This window comes from Carassius auratus, chromosome 49, assembly GCF_003368295.1.
Source record: "Carassius auratus strain Wakin chromosome 49, ASM336829v1, whole genome shotgun sequence".
In the NCBI taxonomy this organism is placed as follows: Eukaryota; Metazoa; Chordata; class Actinopteri; order Cypriniformes; family Cyprinidae; genus Carassius; species Carassius auratus.
Genome location: NC_039291.1, coordinates 12,605,698 through 12,624,376, shown reverse-complemented (window position 1 = coordinate 12,624,376; position 18,679 = coordinate 12,605,698). Strand labels below are relative to the sequence as shown.

The 18,679-nt window shown below is 38.8% G+C and overlaps 2 protein-coding genes across 3 annotated transcripts; one reads left to right on the top strand and one right to left on the bottom strand.

Annotated features, from left to right (window-relative positions):
- The first annotated feature begins 104 nt into the window (after window positions 1-104).
- On the top strand, window positions 105-14,366 carry LOC113066259 (PAN2-PAN3 deadenylation complex subunit pan3-like). The gene is made up of 18 exons (XM_026238099.1): window positions 105-759; window positions 1,790-1,911; window positions 2,056-2,128; window positions 2,219-2,289; window positions 4,932-5,076; window positions 5,263-5,492; window positions 5,587-5,691; window positions 5,788-5,845; window positions 6,140-6,301; window positions 6,501-6,617; window positions 6,892-6,993; window positions 7,482-7,647; window positions 8,081-8,168; window positions 8,581-8,720; window positions 8,905-9,034; window positions 10,561-10,625; window positions 10,727-10,865; window positions 12,507-14,366. The coding sequence occupies exons 1-18, from the start codon at window positions 408-410 to the stop codon at window positions 12,645-12,647; spliced, it is 2,406 nt and encodes an 801-aa protein (XP_026093884.1). The 5' UTR covers window positions 105-407; the 3' UTR covers window positions 12,648-14,366.
- A 2,002-nt stretch (window positions 14,367-16,368) lies between these two features.
- LOC113066261 (vascular endothelial growth factor receptor 1-like) lies at window positions 16,369-18,473 on the bottom strand. 2 transcript variants are annotated; one of them, XM_026238102.1, is made up of 6 exons: window positions 18,353-18,473; window positions 17,977-18,252; window positions 17,790-17,899; window positions 17,481-17,538; window positions 17,316-17,403; window positions 16,369-16,884 (listed from the first exon to the last, which is right to left on the bottom strand). In XM_026238102.1, the coding sequence occupies exons 2-5, from the start codon at window positions 18,070-18,072 to the stop codon at window positions 17,353-17,355; spliced, it is 315 nt and encodes a 104-aa protein (XP_026093887.1). In that variant the 5' UTR covers window positions 18,073-18,252; window positions 18,353-18,473; the 3' UTR covers window positions 16,369-16,884; window positions 17,316-17,352. The 2 variants fall into 2 exon arrangements, with proteins under 2 accessions (XP_026093887.1, XP_026093888.1); XM_026238103.1 differs by having other exon boundaries at window positions 17,977-18,473.
- Window positions 18,474-18,679: the final 206 nt, after the last annotated feature.

The window sequence follows — 18,679 nt, the reverse complement described above, 5'->3', positions numbered from 1 at the left end:
TATTCATGATAGTAATGTGTTTTATGATTTAAATTAATCCCCTACTGACTCCTTATGTGAACTGCAGTCCTTTTCGTTCCCAGCATGCACAGCAGGGCTATTAGCGCTTAGCTGAACAAGAGCAGACAGAAGACGACAACAACAACAGCATGATCCCAGCCAAGCGCCAGGCTGATGGAGTAGTAGGCCAGCCATGGACCCCGATAACGAGTATCAGTACTTGGCAACAAAAGTATGGCTCTTGCTGACTAGTCATCTGGCTCGATGAGGAGGTTGATTTTATTATTAAACGTCCAGTAAGGTGCTCATTGTTTCTCAAGTGTTTTAAAATATACTGCTGCTAAATATCTCGAGTCTATGTGCGAGTGTCTTCCGGCGGGAGCAGCAGCAGCAGCAGTAGCGGTGCCATGAACAGTGGACTCCCAGCTCCAGCTGCTCCGCTTGGGGGTGTCGGAATACCCGGTGTGAAAGTGAAATTCTGCCGTTATTATGCGAAAGATAAGACTTGTTTTTACGGAGATGAATGCCAGTTTCTGCACGAGGACCCGTCCATGGCGAGCCTTTCTCTGCACGGTGGTGGTACAGGTGCTGGCGGCGGAGGAGGAAGCCCCGTTTCTTTATCTCTCGCCGGAGGAGCAGTGACGGCGGCAGGATACGTGCTTGGAAGTAGCGCGGTCAGCGGAGCTCCTGCAAACGTTCCCAAAAAGAACGATTCTCTCGGTCCCGCGGGAACAGCTATGGAGGGACAACTATTGTCCAGTAAGATTGTACTGAGGCCTAACGTATCCTGTCCTCTGTTGTTGTTGTTGTTCGGTTACGGGGCCACACGGCGGCTTTTGTTTAAATCGAGGCCGTGGATTTAGCGGCCTTAATATCGCTAACGCGGGAAATCAACATGTTACTCCACAGCGCGTAAACACTTTTAATCGATAGACGGAAATACTAAAACAACCGAAGCAAAAGCGTTTAGTTAATCCTACTTGGTTTCTGCTCATTCCAAAATGTTTTTTTTCCAAATGCATAAATTGTCTATTTTTTGATAACTGATAGGTTATCTGCTAAGATGTATTCGTTAAAATTAAATTACATGGTAGGTTTTTATTGGAATACTCCAGTAATCCCGTACTGATTACTATCGGTTAAAAGTACACTTGTTTTACAATTTCACTCGTTATGAGAAACTACTGCTTATTCTAGTACTTATTTTAGTAGTTACTATCTGTTCCAGTTTTCTAGTGTTAAATGAATTGATCATAGTAGGACTGCCATTCAGATAATATTGTGTTCCAGCTATTTTATAGTACTAGTAATGGTTTAGTATAACTTTAAAATAGCTGTTGTGGTTAGTCAGTACATAAGATAGGTAGGGTGGAGAAATAGATAGAAACAGTTGCAAAAATAAATGTTACCAGTGACAGCATGGATAGATTATTGTCTCACAAATAGGTACTAAAAATTAATGTCATAATAAATACTATATAGTATTTAATGAAAAGTTATTTGTGAGAGTTTAAAAACTGTGTTTTGATGACACTTTAGATGAGTCTTATTGCATTTTCACAGTAAAATGGGAAATTGTGTCCAGCGGCTCTTAACTTTCTTTACTGTTCAGTAGAAAATTCTATGGAACTTGCTTTTAGGCGATCACATTAATCTTTTAAATATAATGAAGCTGCCATTCACGGCATTATTTGAATTATTTATTTAATTGGAAAAAGGCTTTCATAAGACTTTGTGCAAGATATTGTGTAAACACAAAGGATTCACATGTGCTTTTGCTTAATTGCAGTCCCTGGGATGGAGGGAGGTGCTCTGAATGATGGCAGTCTGACCAACTCGTACTTCAGCAGCACCTTTATTGGGGTCAATGGGTTTGGAGGCCCAGCAGAGTCCAAATATTCAATGATGCAGGTAACATGACCACTAGTGACTGTGTGGTGATATGATGAACAGGAAACCAATAGATAATACTAGTAACAGGGTCCGTCAAGTTGAGCACACAGTGGTGATTATTTATGGGACGCTTCACATTTTAATGGTTGCTTGCGTTTTTAGAGGATGACCAGCAGTAGCAGTTCTCCAAGTCTACTGAATGATGGTGCCAAGAGCTTCACCCACAGCACACATGGTGAGTTACATTTTTTTGGTTTTGTTTTGGCAATAAAGCTGTCATGGCAAGATTTGAAAACCTTTTCTATGTGTCTGCTCCACTTTTAAGATCCAGTAAATTCCCCAGTGTCGTCTCTCTTCGGTGATTTTGGTGGTTTGAGCATATCACAAAGGAGAAAGGTGAGAGTTTAACATGTCAGTTTATGCTGTTTGCATTGTCCTCTGACTGGGTATTGTGTTGATGGAAGAATCACTTGTATTTCTGTCATCTTTCAAGAACGTATAAGAGAATAAAAATGGTTCCAACTTGCATTTTGGTCACACTAGTCATCCAACAAATGACGAGTTGATTAGTGAGTTTAACTGTGTTTTTTTTGTGTGTTTTTTTTTAGCTGTGGGGTTTTATTATTATTCTGACATCATGCCATCTTTTAACTTTTCGAGAGTTTGCACAGGAAATCCCATAAAGAGATAGTTCACCCAAAAAGGAAAATTATGTAATTAATGACTTGCCCTCATGTCGTTCCAAACCTATTATACCTCTCTTCATCTTTGGAACACAGTTTAAGATGTTTAAATTTAGTCCGAGAACTCTCAGCCCCTCCATTGAAGCTGTATGTAAGGTATACTGTCCATGTCCAGAAAGGTAAGAAAAACATGTTTAAAGTAGTCCATGTGACATCAGAGGGTCAGCTACAATTGTTTTGAAGCATTGAAAATAAATTTTGGTCCAAAAATAGCAAAAACTACGACTTTATTCAGCATTGTCTTCTCTTCCGGGTCTGTTGTGAGCGAGTTCAAAATACTGCAGTTTAGTGATATCTGGTTCACGAACGAATCACTTGATGTAACCGGATCTTCTTGTCCCAGTTCACCAAATCAAACTGAATCGTTTGAAACTGCTTGCGTCTCTGATTTTTCCCGGAAAAACACGACCGGCTGGAGGCGTGACGTGTGGGCGGAGCTAAAGAATCACGAGCGCCAGTAGGCTTTTGCGTTGAAAGCGTTTGGAAGCTGTGACATTACCTTGAGGAAAAAACATCTAAACAAACCATGGCTAACAGTCAGATTCAGCCGTTTATTTATGATTATGACGAGAATCAGATCCCGAGGCTGAAACTGAACGAGAGCAGCAGCAGCAACGACTCGCTCCGAGCGGGGCTCGAACCCGGGTCTTGGCATGGGAGGCGGACGCACTAACAAGAAGGCAGAGATATTTTTGAAGCAGTTCTACTCACCGCCTGTGGTTCCAACACATGATCGTGACCCTTTTTCGTTGGGATTGCATCATCCTTAAGAAATAAACTATACGCAAATCCGTCGTCAAACTGGGCCTTGTGAACAAGCATCTTCGAAATGCAGGGAACAAACACAAACACTTGCACAACTCCATTGATGCTCTGTAAAAATAAACTCCATCCACTGATCCCTTAATGCAGTTTTTTTTTTTTTGGTAATCTGTGCAGGGTTGTCTTGCCCTGGCAACCAAAAACACACTTCTTTTGTGACATTTCGCGACGCTCTCGCTCTGATCAGTGAATGCCTCTGCTCTCAGTGCTCTGCTATACGGGAGCGCCCACTCTTCCGGCAGACGTGCCCTAGGATCCATATAAGGAAATTCCGCTCCATCTAACGTCACACAGACCCATACTCGAAAAAAACTTTCCGAAACTTGTGACAAACCGGAAGGAGTATTTTTGGAACATAAATACTCCTTCAAACGTACAACTTAATTTTTGAAACTTTGTCCATGTTTAGCATGGGAATCCAACTCTTTAACAGTGTAAAAAACTCAGTATGCATGAAATAGCATTTCACCCCCCCTTTAAAATGATAGAGTGATTTGTTCGCGAACCGGACATCACTAAACTGCAGTATTTTGATGCAGGATTTTCAATGCTGAATAAAGTCGTAGTTTTTGCTATTTTTGGACCAAAATGTATTTTCAATGCTTCAAAAAATTCTAACTGACCCTCTGATGTCACATGGACCACTTTGCAGATGTTTATATTACCTTTCTGGGCATGGACAGTATACCGTACATAGGTTTTCAATGGAGGGACAGAAAGCTCTCGGACTAAATCTAAAATATCTTAAACTGTGTTCCGAAGATGAACAGAGTTCATACGGGTTGGAACGACATGACGGTGAGTCATTAATGACAATTTTATTTTTTTCGATGAACTAACCCTTTAAAGAAAAGTTATGAAAAAAATTTTCATCATGGTTACAGCCATATACACATTCCATCTGAAATTGCATTTTAAGACTCTGTGTCAAGGTAAAAACACTGTCTCCAAATTCCTGTGCTGGGTTTCATTCCATTGTGCTCTATCTGGTTGCATTTGAATGCAAGAACAAGTGTTATGTAAGAACCTTCTTTTAGATGCCATGGGTCCCAAATATGATAATCTTAATGCAAGAGACCCTCATCCTAAAATTTAAAATTAGGTCTTTATGCATTTAGACCCAATTTTTTATTATCAAAAAAAAAAAAGTTTATTATTATTATTATTAGAAAAATATTTATGGTTCTATTTTTAGTTGCATTAATATTTTCTATACTACTTTTAATACTATACTGTACTATGTATTTATTATCAGATTTTATGGACCAGCCTAATTATACAGGTGTTCTTTGAGACATTTTCTGACTAGTCAATTTTTAATAAATGTTGCTTTGCACATCCCTAACTTGGAAAAAGTTGTGCCAATGCCAAAATAACCGTGCCAAAAGATACTTTCTAAGAGGTGTTTGAGTGAAAATATTATGGTCCTATTTGTAACTGTGATTCTATTTGTATCTATGATTTTTTTTTCAGGCTCCTAACCCCACAGCCAGTGAGTTTGTCCCAAAAGGGGCCCCACGGATGGCCTCCATGTCTCAGACGGCCGTGCCAGCATTCAACTCCCCGATCTTCCCTCATCCTGGCTTGAGCAGCTCCACAGCGGCAGCTCTTGCACCTGGTCAGTCAGTCACTCCCAGAAAGTACCACCTGGTGTTCTGCCATTCTGCGTGTCTCTTAATTATTCTTTTTTTTAATGCTTAGGATTTCTATTCAGTCTTTTAATATGTGTGATCTTTTATTTTTGTAAATCTGGTCAGTGTACTCCGTGTTTAATTTAGGTTTGAATATGTTGTTTCTTGGACAGGTATGTCACTCTCTGCTGGGTCATCTCCTCTTCATTCCCCCAAAATCACCCCTCACACCTCCCCAGCTCCCCGGCGGCGCAGTCACACACCCAACCCCAACCCAGCCAATTACATGATGCCCACCAATGCATCTGATCAAGGAGGTGGAGCCCACGTGATCCAAAAGGAGACCGTGGGTGGGACAACCTACTTCTATACCGACAACACCCCTGCTCCTTTGTCTGGAATGGTATGGTCCATGTAAATCAGACTTTGCTGTGTGATATTGTGATTACCTTTACCTGGTTTACCTAAAATATCCAATGTACTCTTCTCATTTTCAGGTGTTTCCAACATATCACATGTATCCACAAACGGCACCTCATGTGGCGTACATGCAGCCAAAAGCCAATGCACCATCCTTCTTCATGGCTGACGAACTCCGACAGGTAATTGTCGATTTCTGCCCTCATCTGTTAGCCAGTGTTGTTTAGAAGTTGATTGTCGTTTTTATTGTAATAGTGTCTTTTTTGTCTTGTTTGTAGGAGCTGATTAACAGGCATTTGATAACAATGGCACAGATAGATCAGTCTGAGAACCCTGGTAAGGATGTGGTTTGTCTATAATTGTCATTCAATGGACAACACTGTAACTCTTCAGTCATAATGTCTGTTTTGTGGTCAGTGCACATGGATTCACCTGCTGTCTGAGAAGAAAACCACATCCTTTGTCTGTCTGCCTTTTTAAATTGGTTTGAAAAGCATTTACGTTGTAATCTGCCTTTGTGCCATCTCTTATCATCTTTCTATATACGCTTGAAGTGTTTATATTGGCAGATATGTGTTTATGAAAAGGTGTGTTGTATGATTTAAGTCGTCTGTCCCATCTCTCCTTCAGGAGTGCCGTCTGAGGTAGACAGTTACCACAGCCTCTTTCCCCTGGAACCTCTTCCCCCACCAAACCGTCTCCAGAAAACCAGCAACTTCAGTTACATCACTTCCTGTTACAAGGCAGTCAACAGCAAAGATGACTTGCCTTACTGCCTCAGGAGGATACATGGTGAGGCACTAAGTATTTGTATGTGCAACTGTTCCTGTAGGGTGTTTGAATGTTTGTTTTTTTTAATTCAGTTTTTACATCACTGGTCTTTGCAATGGCAATATTCATGTCTTGGCAGCACAATGCCATGTTGTGTTTTAGTTTTTTGGTTTACTCTTCACGTGTGTAACTTTAGAAATGTCTTTGTGTGCTTTCACAGGCTTCAGGCTGGTCAACACCAAGTGTATGATGCTAGTAGACATGTGGAAGAAGATTCAGCACTCCAATACTGTGACCCTCCGAGAGGTCTTCACCACCAAAGCATTTGGAGACCACTGTACGAATATGTGTGGTTTTTTGTTTTGGTTTCAAGTGCGTGTGCATGTCCAAACTATTATGCAACACAGCTTTTGGTTTTGAAATGATTCATTTGATTTTCGGTCAGTTTTTTATTTAGTCCTGTCTATTAATTTATTAAAAAGTACTTAAAAACTCAAAATGCTAGCGGGAGATGCCGGTATCGTAAAAAATTTTTTAAATTAGAGTACTGACATCAGCACTAGATGCCATTTTGGAGTCTTTACATATATGATCGCGTTTATCCTTCGCAGCACTGGTATTTTCCTATGACTTCCATGCGGGGGCGGAGACCATGTTCAGCAGGCACTTCAACGATCCGGCAGCAGATTCTTACTTCACAAAGAGAAAGTGGGGTGAGTTGTTTCTTGCTCTGTTGTTTGTGTTTGTGTGTGAGAATATAGCCGTTAGATACAGAGTATGTCAAGTGTTTTGGTGGCAGTTGCATGTTCCTGAATGTGTAGAGAGGAAAGAGGAAGGAGCGGTTGAAACTGATCCCGCCCCTGGGTTCAGTACCTGCACGCTCAAGACTGACAGAGGAAGCAAAACCCGGGGATGATGTTTAGCTATAAACAGCTGCAGCGCTTACGGCAGCATAAACCACAGTACAGCTTCAAACCACAAAATGTGTGTTTATCAGGATGGAACTAAAAACAAAGACCTTATTTTATTAACAAGTCACAATATCTAAAAACATAAATGTATTCTTATACACCGATATACAATTATAAATAATACCTTGATGTTAAACAGTTTTATTGCTTATTTCCAGTGTACATTTCCTATTTATTTGTAATTAATTTATTTTTTGAGAATGAGAAATAACTTTCTTTTCTTCCATTAGGGCAGCATGAGCTCCCTCCTCCACGGCAGCATGCGGGCCTCTTACCGGAGTCGCTGATTTGGGCATACATTGTCCAGCTGAGCTCAGCTTTGCGCACCATTCACACAGCTGGGCTGGCCTGCAGGGTGATGGACCCTAGTAAGATCCTTATCACTGGAAAGACACGGTACAGCCACATGCATCTCGCACATTTAAACCAGAACTTCATTCATGCAACTGCAAGGTATTGGTTGACTTGGAATTAGTAACGTTTTGCACATTGAAGCAAATATTTGCTTTGTTTCCCCCTGAACTACTAACCGAACTGTGCCAACGATACAATTACTAGCAAATTAACTAAAGACAAAGCACAGTTCTGTAGAATCTTCATGTAGTTTACCAACTTTTGAAATGAAGAAAGGTCAAACAGATCGGTCAGTGTTCTGTGTGGCCCTTATTTTCTAGCCATAAATAGTGAATGGAGAAGTTCACTTTTAGATTGTTTTTGCTTTTCCTTTATTATATACTACCTGTTTATCAGGTTCTCACAGCAGTGAGCACAAAAAAAAACAAATATGCAAACACGAATACTACTAAATGTTTGTTGTTTCTCTCTATAGGTTACGAGTTAACTGTGTAGGAATGTTTGATGTCTTAACATTTGACAATAGTCAGACCAACCACCTGGCGCTGATGCCCCAGTACCAGGTACTGAACTTCTCCTTTACACCCAAACACAGTTGTGATACACTCATCACATCCACAACTTGACTGTGCATCTTCATTTAATCCGGTTTTATTACATTACCATTCAAAGGTTTGGGATTGGTGAGATTATTTCAATGTTTTATGCTCATCATTTGGACCAAAAATACAGTAAAAATTGTCATATTGTGAAATAATATTAAATTTTTTTTGTATGTTAGTACATTTTTTTTAAATGTAATTTATTTCTGTAATTCAATTAACTTGGAAAAGATACCTTTTATTGCGTGTCGCAGCGTTCCGTGTAGTTAGAACATGGTATAACATTTTATTTTTGTCATGTTTGTTGGTCGTTTTACACTTTTGGTCTAAACTATTAGTTTCATCAGTTGCTGTCCCTCTTTGTGTCCATCAGCAAGCAGATCTCATCTCCCTGGGGAAGGTGGTGTTGGCTTTGGCGTGTAACTCTCTAGCTGGCATTAAGAGAGAAAATTTGCAGAAGGCCATGGAGCTGGTGTCAATCAACTACTCATCTGACCTCAAGAACCTCATTCTGTGGGCCTCTTTCTCTTTCTTAAATCTTTATAGCTTAAATCCTCTCAAAGTGGTTATACTGTGACAGTTTGTGAGTCTGTGTGTCATGTTAAGAATAGTTCACATGTTCATGCACTCATATATTCACACTTGTGCATTCGTTTGAATGTGGGGCCACATCTTATGGTCATGTTTTGATCTTCAGGTACCTGCTCTCAGAACAAAGCCGTCTGCGTAGTGTCAATGACATTATGCCCATGATTGGAGCACGATTTTACACGCAACTTGATGCCTCGCAAATGAGAAACGATGTCATTGAGGAGGACCTTGCCAAGGTATTAAAATTTCAAGTTTATAGTTTCTATCCTTATTCTATTGTTATGCTGCTTGAAACTGCAAGGTGATGTGTTTTTTTTAGGTATATTATTTAAATGTATTGTCTTAATTATAAACACACTGGTTTGAGATGCAAACATTTTTACCGCTTACTACTCTTGATATTCTCATTTTTCCCTATAGAGGCTAATTAATTGGCAACAGTCTCGCACATTCATAGAAAACAGCTTACATTCACATTTAAACATACCAGTGTTTCAAACAGAATGATGCTGTTTCATGGAAATATTTAATGTATAGTGTTTAAGTCAGTTTATTATGAATGAATGTATTTATTATTTTTAAAAATACTTTTAATTACATTCTTTTTTTTATGTGTAATGATATTGAGTTACATTTCACAAACCTACTTATGAGCAGTTCTTGGTTTATGTACAGCTGGATTTCACAGAGAATAAAAATGTGCAGTTCACTGATATCCTTAAAGAGGTGTTGATACTTTAATCAGTGATTCGTTCAGTAGATTTGTCAGACTAGTTTAAACAAATAACTGACTTCATTTGTGATTCATTAAAAGAACCAGCTCAAAAGAATAATTTTTTTTTTTTTTTTAATCCGACTGCAGTAGTTATGCTGTGCTGTTTGTTGTATTTATGTGCATGATTTTTTTCTTACTTTGTCAGTCATTTTATCATCGCTTTAAATTTAGAGACACAACTAGGCTGAAGATTTGCTATCAGTTCAGAAAAATAAAAATAAAGACCATTGCAGAACATGCTATTCAATTTACCCAGTATGCCATGATCTAGTGTGTGTGTGCTGAACTTGCACTGGATGGGGTGGAGGTGTGATCACTACAGTTATTTTGGATGGGTTCAGCTGTTATTTCTTCTGCTTTCCTAATTTTTAACACTCGTATCAGATGTGTGAAGACTTTTTTTCTCCATCCTGTTACAAATGCCTACAAACATGCATTGTTGTATTTAACCCCTTTTGTCATCAAGAGGACAGACCATTTAAATGTGTATGTCTCCTGTGTTTGTTTGACGCTGTGCTACATGTGATGTGTACAGTGGCCGAGAGAGCTCAACACACTGCAAATAGACAAAAAACAACTGCAAACTAAGAAAACAACTTAATCAAATTGACTACACACGTGCAGCAAATACTCACAACACAACCAAACAAAACAACACGCTGCAAATAATGAATTTATTTGCGTTGTGAGCATTTGCAGCACTTGCTATCAAACTGACGAAGATGTTTTCTTGATTTGCTGGTGCCTTTTCTATTCGCATGTGTTTTCTGAAGTTGCAGCTCGTTGAGCTCTCTCAGCCACCGTAGATGCGAGAGCAAATGTGACTCAGAAAGAGGTTTAAATATGACCTGGTTTCCTCTCTTAACTTCCCTTCTCATAATCTGCAAAGTCTCACTTACACAAACCCAAAATAACCTGTTTTTAGTTCAAAAAAGATCCATATACATTTTTATTACAACTTTCTGCTTCTGCTTCTGTATTTTGCAGGAGGTTCAAAATGGGCGTTTGTTCCGCCTATTGGCAAAACTGGGAACGATCAACGAGAGGCCAGAGTAAGTCTATTATTACAGCTAAAGTATTGAAACCTTTCTGAAACGGCAGCCTTTTATAGAATACTTTCAAAATGATTCACTTCAACTTTTAATTTTTGTAGGTTCCAGAAGGACCCAACGTGGTCTGAGACTGGTGACCGTTACCTGCTGAAGCTCTTCAGAGATCACCTGTTCCACCAGGTGACTGAGGCAGGGACGCCCTGGATCGACCTCAGCCACATCGTGTCCTGCCTCAATAAGGTGAGCTTGTTTAGATTGCGCATATTCATGTTTATACTTTAGTCAGGTTAGATACCAATAACCTGCAGACCCTCATGATTGTGTGGCATGATTAGTGCTGGGCAGTTCATACCAAAAACCGGTGTAAATTTTCGTTACGATGTTAATTTTGAATATACCGCCATACCGGTGTATTTAATTACTCAGCGTTCGGAACGAACGTTATGCTGCGCCACGGCCGCAAGACACTGTTTCAGACGGACCCTTTACAATGTTGCACTTCTAAGCAGGGACTGTGAGGGTACACACAGCAGTGCTCTGGTGTTACGTTATAACGCCTGTTTCACACATAGTCCGTCTGATGTCCGTTAACAGATTCCAGCTGCACGAGGTTGCGGTCCATCAGTTCGTTTCAGTTCAAGGAGCGGTGCGTCGTCTGCAGCAGTGCAGCGATTGTTAACATACTGAGTCTATTTTTGCTGTGCTGCAGTCACTGAATTAAAGTGAAAGCGCATTGTTCGCTGGAAAATTGAACATAGATTGACATGGAAACGCAGTCACATGGGTTTTTGGCTAGGTTTAAAACAAGGGGAAAAAGGGCTTTTAGATAAACAAGGAAAACAATATACATGTTAACTTTTATAGAAGCAGAAAAACAATGTTCATTAAGACCCGTGGGATTACTTGTGATAAAGATTTAAAGACTGTTTTAATTTTAAATATTTTAACAAGAAAAGTAGGCTAATTATTGCGTTTCAATGTTTTGTCGCTTGCTTAAGCAGCTTATTATACAAACCTAGAAGTAAAATGCACAAATAATGCGTTGTTTATATTTGAGTTTAAACTAATGTCTGTGAAGGATTGTTACTGTTCTGTGATAAAAGTAAACAAATCAAAATCAAAACAATGAACAAATGTTGTGTTTGTGGACTAAACAAGACACGGATCAGTAGTGGACTGCTGCGGACTTATGTGTGAAACAGGCGCTACAGCCAAAAAGAGGAGCCTGGTCTGTTGTTTGGAGGTTTTTTGGTTTCCAAAAATCAGACGTCGACCAAACATCCATTTTATGCAAGTGCTGTCGTGCTAAAATTGTCGCCAAAGGCGGCAACATGAGCAGTTTGCTCCAGCACCTTAGCCGCAAGCACGTTTTGGAATATCAACCAGCAGAAAATGCATTGTACACCTGATTTTGCATGAAAAAAAAAAAAAACGTCATAAACCGGTATAAAAAAAAACGTGATATACATTTTTGGTCAAACCGCCCAGCACTAGGCATGATCAATAAGTCTCTTAAAGTATGAGATTATTTTGACTTTTATGACAAGGGAAGGTTCGTTTAGGGGTTAATGTCATGTGATATTTATGAACTCATTCATATTAATAATTAAAAGAAATACTAAATTTATCTTAACTGTATATGTTTTTCAAAACCAACTTGAAAATTATGCATAATTACAAGCAACTGACCCTAAACTAAACCCTGACCATATTCCTATTAAAAGTATTTAATTGTATAATTGATATTTTGTATTTCATATATAATTTGTAATCTTAAAGCAAAACAAAATGTAACAGAATTTTTGATTATTTCTTATTCATTACTTCAGCTGTGCTAATTTAACCAGTTCATTTGTAACTTCCTTTAATTTCTCATTGCAGTTGGATGCTGGAGTACCAGAGAAGATCAGTCTGGTGTCACGGGATGAGAAAAGTGTGCTTGTGGTGACTTACTCAGACCTGAAGCGGTGCTTTGAGAGCACCTTCCAGGAACTGCTGGCCTCCACAAACGGTCCCTTGTAACCCCCAGCCATCCACAAGAGTGGGCTGGAACTGCCTGAAACAGAGCACATTGCACTACAGCCTGGAATAATAGGTGCAGACTGATGATCTCATGACCAGGGCAGAGCCAGCTGGTTGCTCACCTCCAGTCAGATCACTGTTCTGTCCAGAAAAAAAAAGTTGTTTTCTAAAGCTTATTTTTTTAGTTTTCACAACACCGCAGCTGCAGAATTATGAACTGAACTGAGAGCAGTGATAATGATTTTTTTTTTTAGACTTGGGAACAATGTCCAAAAAATAAGAGACTTTACTTCCTGCTTTTATTTTTAATTTTGTATTTTTTTTTATTTTTTTTGGAGGATGCACTAAACATTTTAAGTTTCTTTTTAAGTGAGTTGTGTTCCACAGGGTGCGTTGAGGTCTGGGGTCTCACACATGAAATTAGAAGAAAATCTGAGCACTGTTTTTCCACATTATCTCCTTGTGCATTTTTAATGAGGTACTAGAAATTGGGACAGACCACTGGTCATGTGTGCAGAGTCCTCTGCTCTGATGGGACTAACTGCTGGGTGGGGAAAACTGATGAGACTGACCACTTATGAATGTGTGGCATAAGTAGTACCATGCCACCACTCCTCGTCTGCTGTAGTTGGCCAATTTGGAGGTGGGAGGGGAAGTTACTGGTTGCGTGCAGTCGAGGGGGATTCCATGACAAAGGGGTGCTCTCTCCTCTTGCTGTGTAAACTTGTCGTTTATTTCAGAATTTCACAACATCCTTTTTCATTTTATGGATGCTTTGTGAAATCAGATTTTGAGATGTATTTTCGTTGTTTCTTTTGTATTTTTGTTTTTTAAAGTCAGGCTCTTGTGATAGGAACCAAAGAACTGGACCACGCTAGCAAGGGAAACCAGTTCTGTCTCATTGTGGAATGTCCTCTAATGCCTCCGTTGTGGAGCATCCCAAGTTTGTCCATTTTGTCATTCTTTCCCTAATTTGTTCTCATTTTCCCGCTCTCCACGCTAGTATTGGTTTGGATGTAGTGAATCTCAGTAGAGCTCTCTTGTGTTGTTACCGTCTTTCCCTTTCCTCACCAAGTTGTTGTACAGAGATGCATGATGGGATGTTACTTCACCTCACTATTGTGATCTCTCTGGACCAATCCCAGCAGGATGGTTGGGATTGTATTGGTTTCGTTTTTGTTTAACTATGATTTGACCTACAAATGATGTGACTACAACCGTACAACAGTTTGGAATTCGCTCAGGTTGATCCCTGACAGGAATACGCCAATGACTGAATGTGTCTGACCTGTCATTGGTGACTGCCCAATCCGTGAGTCAAGGAACAGTTGGGACTTGCAGCACAGATTTGGGTGTGCCACACTGGACTGAGAGGGTGCAGGATACAGCAGGCAGAGCTGAGGATGCTGTAAGTTCAACAATGTACATTTTTAACCCTTTTTTTTTTTATGTTAGTCAACTGATAAGTAAACTAATTGGTGAACATGGTGCCAAGCCTGTATCCCTCTCTGAATCTCACACACATTAATACACACTTTTTACAGGCCAATCTCACATCATGAACTGCACTCCAGACACACACATACATATGCACTCATACACCAAATCCTCCTTCACCATCCCAGTACGTTTTATGCCCTTCTTGTGTTTGTCACATTTTTGCAATATTTGTGTGTACAGCAGTATTTTAATAAAGAGTAATAAAAGAGAACAATTGTTTGTTTGTTATTAAATGGTGTGATTCTTACTGAAATAGAGAATATAAAACTGCAGCAGCAAAAAGGAACTTGCTTGCATCTTCGCTCAGATCAGAGGAGAATGTGATGCTTTCCAACACAGATGCTACAAAACTGGGCTGCAATGAGGCCCAGTCTCAGATAAGGTTTCGAACATAGCATAAAATTCAGTTTTCTTTTGGTACTTGTTTTAGGTTTAAGATGTTTCCAAATAGTTGAATTTTTTAACAATACCGTTAAAAAGTTGTGTTTTCAGCATTAATTTTCAGCATATATATACAGTATTGTTCAAAATAATAGCAGTACAATGTGACTAACCAGAATAATCAAGGTTTTTAGTATATTTTTTATTGCTACGTGGCAAACAAGTTACCAGTAGGTTCAGTAGATTGTCAGAAAACAAACAAGACCCAGCATTCATGATATGCACGCTCTTAAGGCTGTGCAATTGGGCAATTAGTTGAAAGGGGTGTGTTCAAAAAAATAGCAGTGTCTACCTTTGACTGTACAAACTCAAAACTATTTTGTACAAACATTTTTTTTTTCTGGGATTTAGCAATCCTGTGAATCACTAAACTAATATTTAGTTGTATGACCACAGTTTTTTAAAACTGCTTGACATCTGTGTGGCATGGAGTCAACCAACTTGTGGCACCTCTCAGCTGTTATTCCACTCCATGATTCTTTAACAACACTCCACAGTTCATTCACATTTCTTGGTTTTGCTTCAGAAACAGCATTTTTGATATCACCCCACAAGTTCTCAATTGGATTAAGGTCTGGAGATTGGGCTGGCCACTCCATAACATTAATTTTGTTGGTTTGGAACCAAGACTTTGCCCGTTTACTAGTGTGTTTTGGGTCATTGTCTTGTTGAAACAACCATTTCAAGGGCATGTCCTCTTCAGCATAGGGCAACATGACCTCTTCAAGTATTTTAACATATGCAAACTGATCCATGATCCCTGGTATGCGATAAATAGGCCCAACACCATAGTAGGAGAAACATGCCCATATCATGATGCTTGCACCTCCATGCTTCACTGTCTTCACTGTGTACTGTGGCTTGAATTCAGAGTTTGGGGGTCATCTCACAAACTGCCTGTGGCCCTTGGACCCAAAAAGAAAAATTTTACTCTCATCAGTCCACAAAATGTTCCTCCATTTCTCTGTAGGCCAGTTGATGTGTTCTTTGGCAAATTGTAACCTCTTCTGCACATGCCTTTTTTTTAACAGAGGGACTTTGCGGGGGATTCTTGAAAATAGATTAGCTTCACACAGACGTCTTCTAACTGTCACAGTACTTACAGGTAACTCCAGACTGTCTTTGATCATCCTGGAGGTGATCATTGGCTGAGCCTTTGCCATTCTGGTTATTCTTCTATCCATTTTGATGGTTGTCTTCCGTTTTCTTCCACGTCTCTCTGGTTTTGCTCTCCATTTTAAGGCATTGGAGATCATTTTAGCTGAACAGCCTATCATTTTTTGCACCTCTTTATAGGTTTTCCCCTCTCTAATCAACTTTTTAATCAAAGTACGCTGTTCTTCTGAACAATGTCTTGAACGACCCATGTTCCTCAGCTTTCAAATGCATGTTCAACAAGTGTTGGCTTCATCCTTAAATAGGGGCCACCTGATTCACACCTGTTTCTTCACAAAATTGATGACCTCAGTGATTGAATGCCACACTGCTATTTTTTTGAACACACCCATTTCAACTAATTCAACTAATTGCCCAATTGCACAGCCTTAAGAGCATGCATATCATGAATGCTGGGTCTCATTTGTTTTCTGAGAATCTACTGAACCTACTGGTAACTTGTTTGCCACGTAGCAATAAAAAAATATACGAAAAACCTTGATTATTCTGGTTAGTCACATTGTACTGCTATTATTTTGAACAATACTGTATATATTATTACTATACTACTGAATGTAAATAAATACAGTGTCAGGTGATATTCTATAAATGAAATTCGCTGCTCATACTAAAACAAAACTAAAGTGGCACAGATCACCAGTGGTTTCAGATGAAATGCTGATTAGTAGTTGCAAGTATCAACATGATAGAAAGTCAAAAAGTCATGAAATACCTGTAAACCGACAGACCTGAAGGAGTAAATCCATAACCAGTAATTATGAGTGATTCAAAAATTAACTGAAGTTCATTGAGTAAAAATGTGTGGGAATGTGTTGAGAAACTCGGAAGAATAAGAGATCGATTCAGAAATACTAGTTTGACTGGACAAACCCAGCACAATAAGTTACTGGAAGCAAATTAGTAGAGATGAGCAATGGTTTGGTGGTAGTGGTAATGGATGTTGACAGCTGTTTACAGGCACGTTGGCTGATGTGTGTTTCAGAAAGTGGTAGAGGATAGCAGCACCTCTGAGGAACACACAGGAGGAACCTCCCTGTGAAGACAACAAGGGGCGCTATTCATACAAGGCAGCACTTCTGCAGGCAGCTTCATGCACTGGTTCTGACCTTTGAAGAAGAACCTGTAACAAAAGACATCGCCTCATTTCATGAAACTGATTACATATGCAACTTAATTGGTTTGCACACATTCATTTTAACAACACTTTTAAAATGTTGGGCTTGGTAAGTTATTTAAGTATTTATGAAGGTTAGATGCTCACCAAGGCTGCATTTATCCAAAATACTGCAAAAACAACAGTATTTTGAAATATTACAATGTAAACGGACTTTAAACATAAAAATGTAATTTACTCCTGTGATAGCAAAGCTGAAACAGAAGTATCAAATATAAGCTGAAACGGAAAGTTCGATTTGTAATCTTATAAATATCTTTATAGTCGCTTTAGATCAATTTAATGCTTCATTGCTGAATGAATAATAAAATATAAACAAATACAAACGTTTGAATGGTTATGGAACAGATAATCAAAGCCAGTGTCATGACACCTACTAGGTTATGTTTTTGGTTTTGAATCTGTCCATCCATTTCATTTCATCTCTTCAGACAGGAGAACCATTCCATTATCAGACTGGCTGTCCTAAAGTAAAATCAAAAAATAAGTCCATTTCCACAACTTTACCCAAGTGGGATTCAACTATATTCTGAAACACTTACATCAGGGATTTCTTTGTGTAGATCCTCAAAAGTGCTAATGGTTTTGATTTTCCCAGAGCTAAAATACATGTCAAATTTAATTGTATTTTGATATTTATTTCCATTTTATTTAATAATTTATTTGAAGTTTCAAATATTTAATATTTGCTTTATTTGTATATTTAATTGAAATTCTATATTAATTTTAATAAAATAAAGTTAAAATATTAACAAGTGTATTTTTTAAATATGTTTAGAATTTTACCTATTGCATTTCACGTCATTTGACATATTTAGTTAATACATTAACATATTAACATATATTTGTACCTTGAAGTTGGCAGTGTTTTCTGGCTTATGTCTTTCTGGTCAAGTTGTGCTGTGACCGTATTTCCTTCTCCAGGAATAATAGTGTTCAGTGGAATATAATCCTTTCCATCCTGTTTAAGAAAAAGTTCTGACCAGTCAAATAAAAACAAGGAAAATGGCTTAATAAACACACTTAATAATGTCCCACCTGTTGGACGCAGGTCTGCAGGAGGTCACCCAGTAGATCCGCAAGAGCAGAGAAAGAAGGTCTGTCTTCAGGCTTATTTTCCCAGCATGCCATCATAATGCTAGAACTGTCAGACAAATCCCATGTATTGGTTCACAGGACAGTTTTATATGGTGTATTCAGGTGTGAGAACTGACGTCTCTGTGGTACTGTACTCAGGAGGACACATCCGAGACCCCTGCTTCAGTCTGTGACAAAACTCCTCATTAATGTTGAGCCCCGGGTACGGAGACGCTCCTGTGGACCAGAAACCCTGTTACATGGCACTGTTCATGTGGCCGTGTTTAATGTAGTCAGTCACTTTGTATAAAGTTTCACTTTCATGAGTTTTCCTCACTTTCATTCTCTTGCTGTGACATGGCAGAACGACAAAAGCTGATCGTTCTGTTGTGCCATATTTCAAAGGGATTGTGTTATGCTTGAATTATCTGATGAACGTAAAGAGTATTCAGACACCAGGTGAGAAGATCTTTTTTTTTTTTTTTTGGATTCAATGATGAATAGAAAGGTAAAGAAATAGCATTTAAAAAATATATAAACATTTTGTAACATTATAAATGTCTTTACTGTCACTTTTGATAAATTTGATGTATCCTTGCTGAATAAAAAGCATTCATTTCCTTGCTGACCCCAAAATTTTGAATGGTAGTCTACATATTAAATA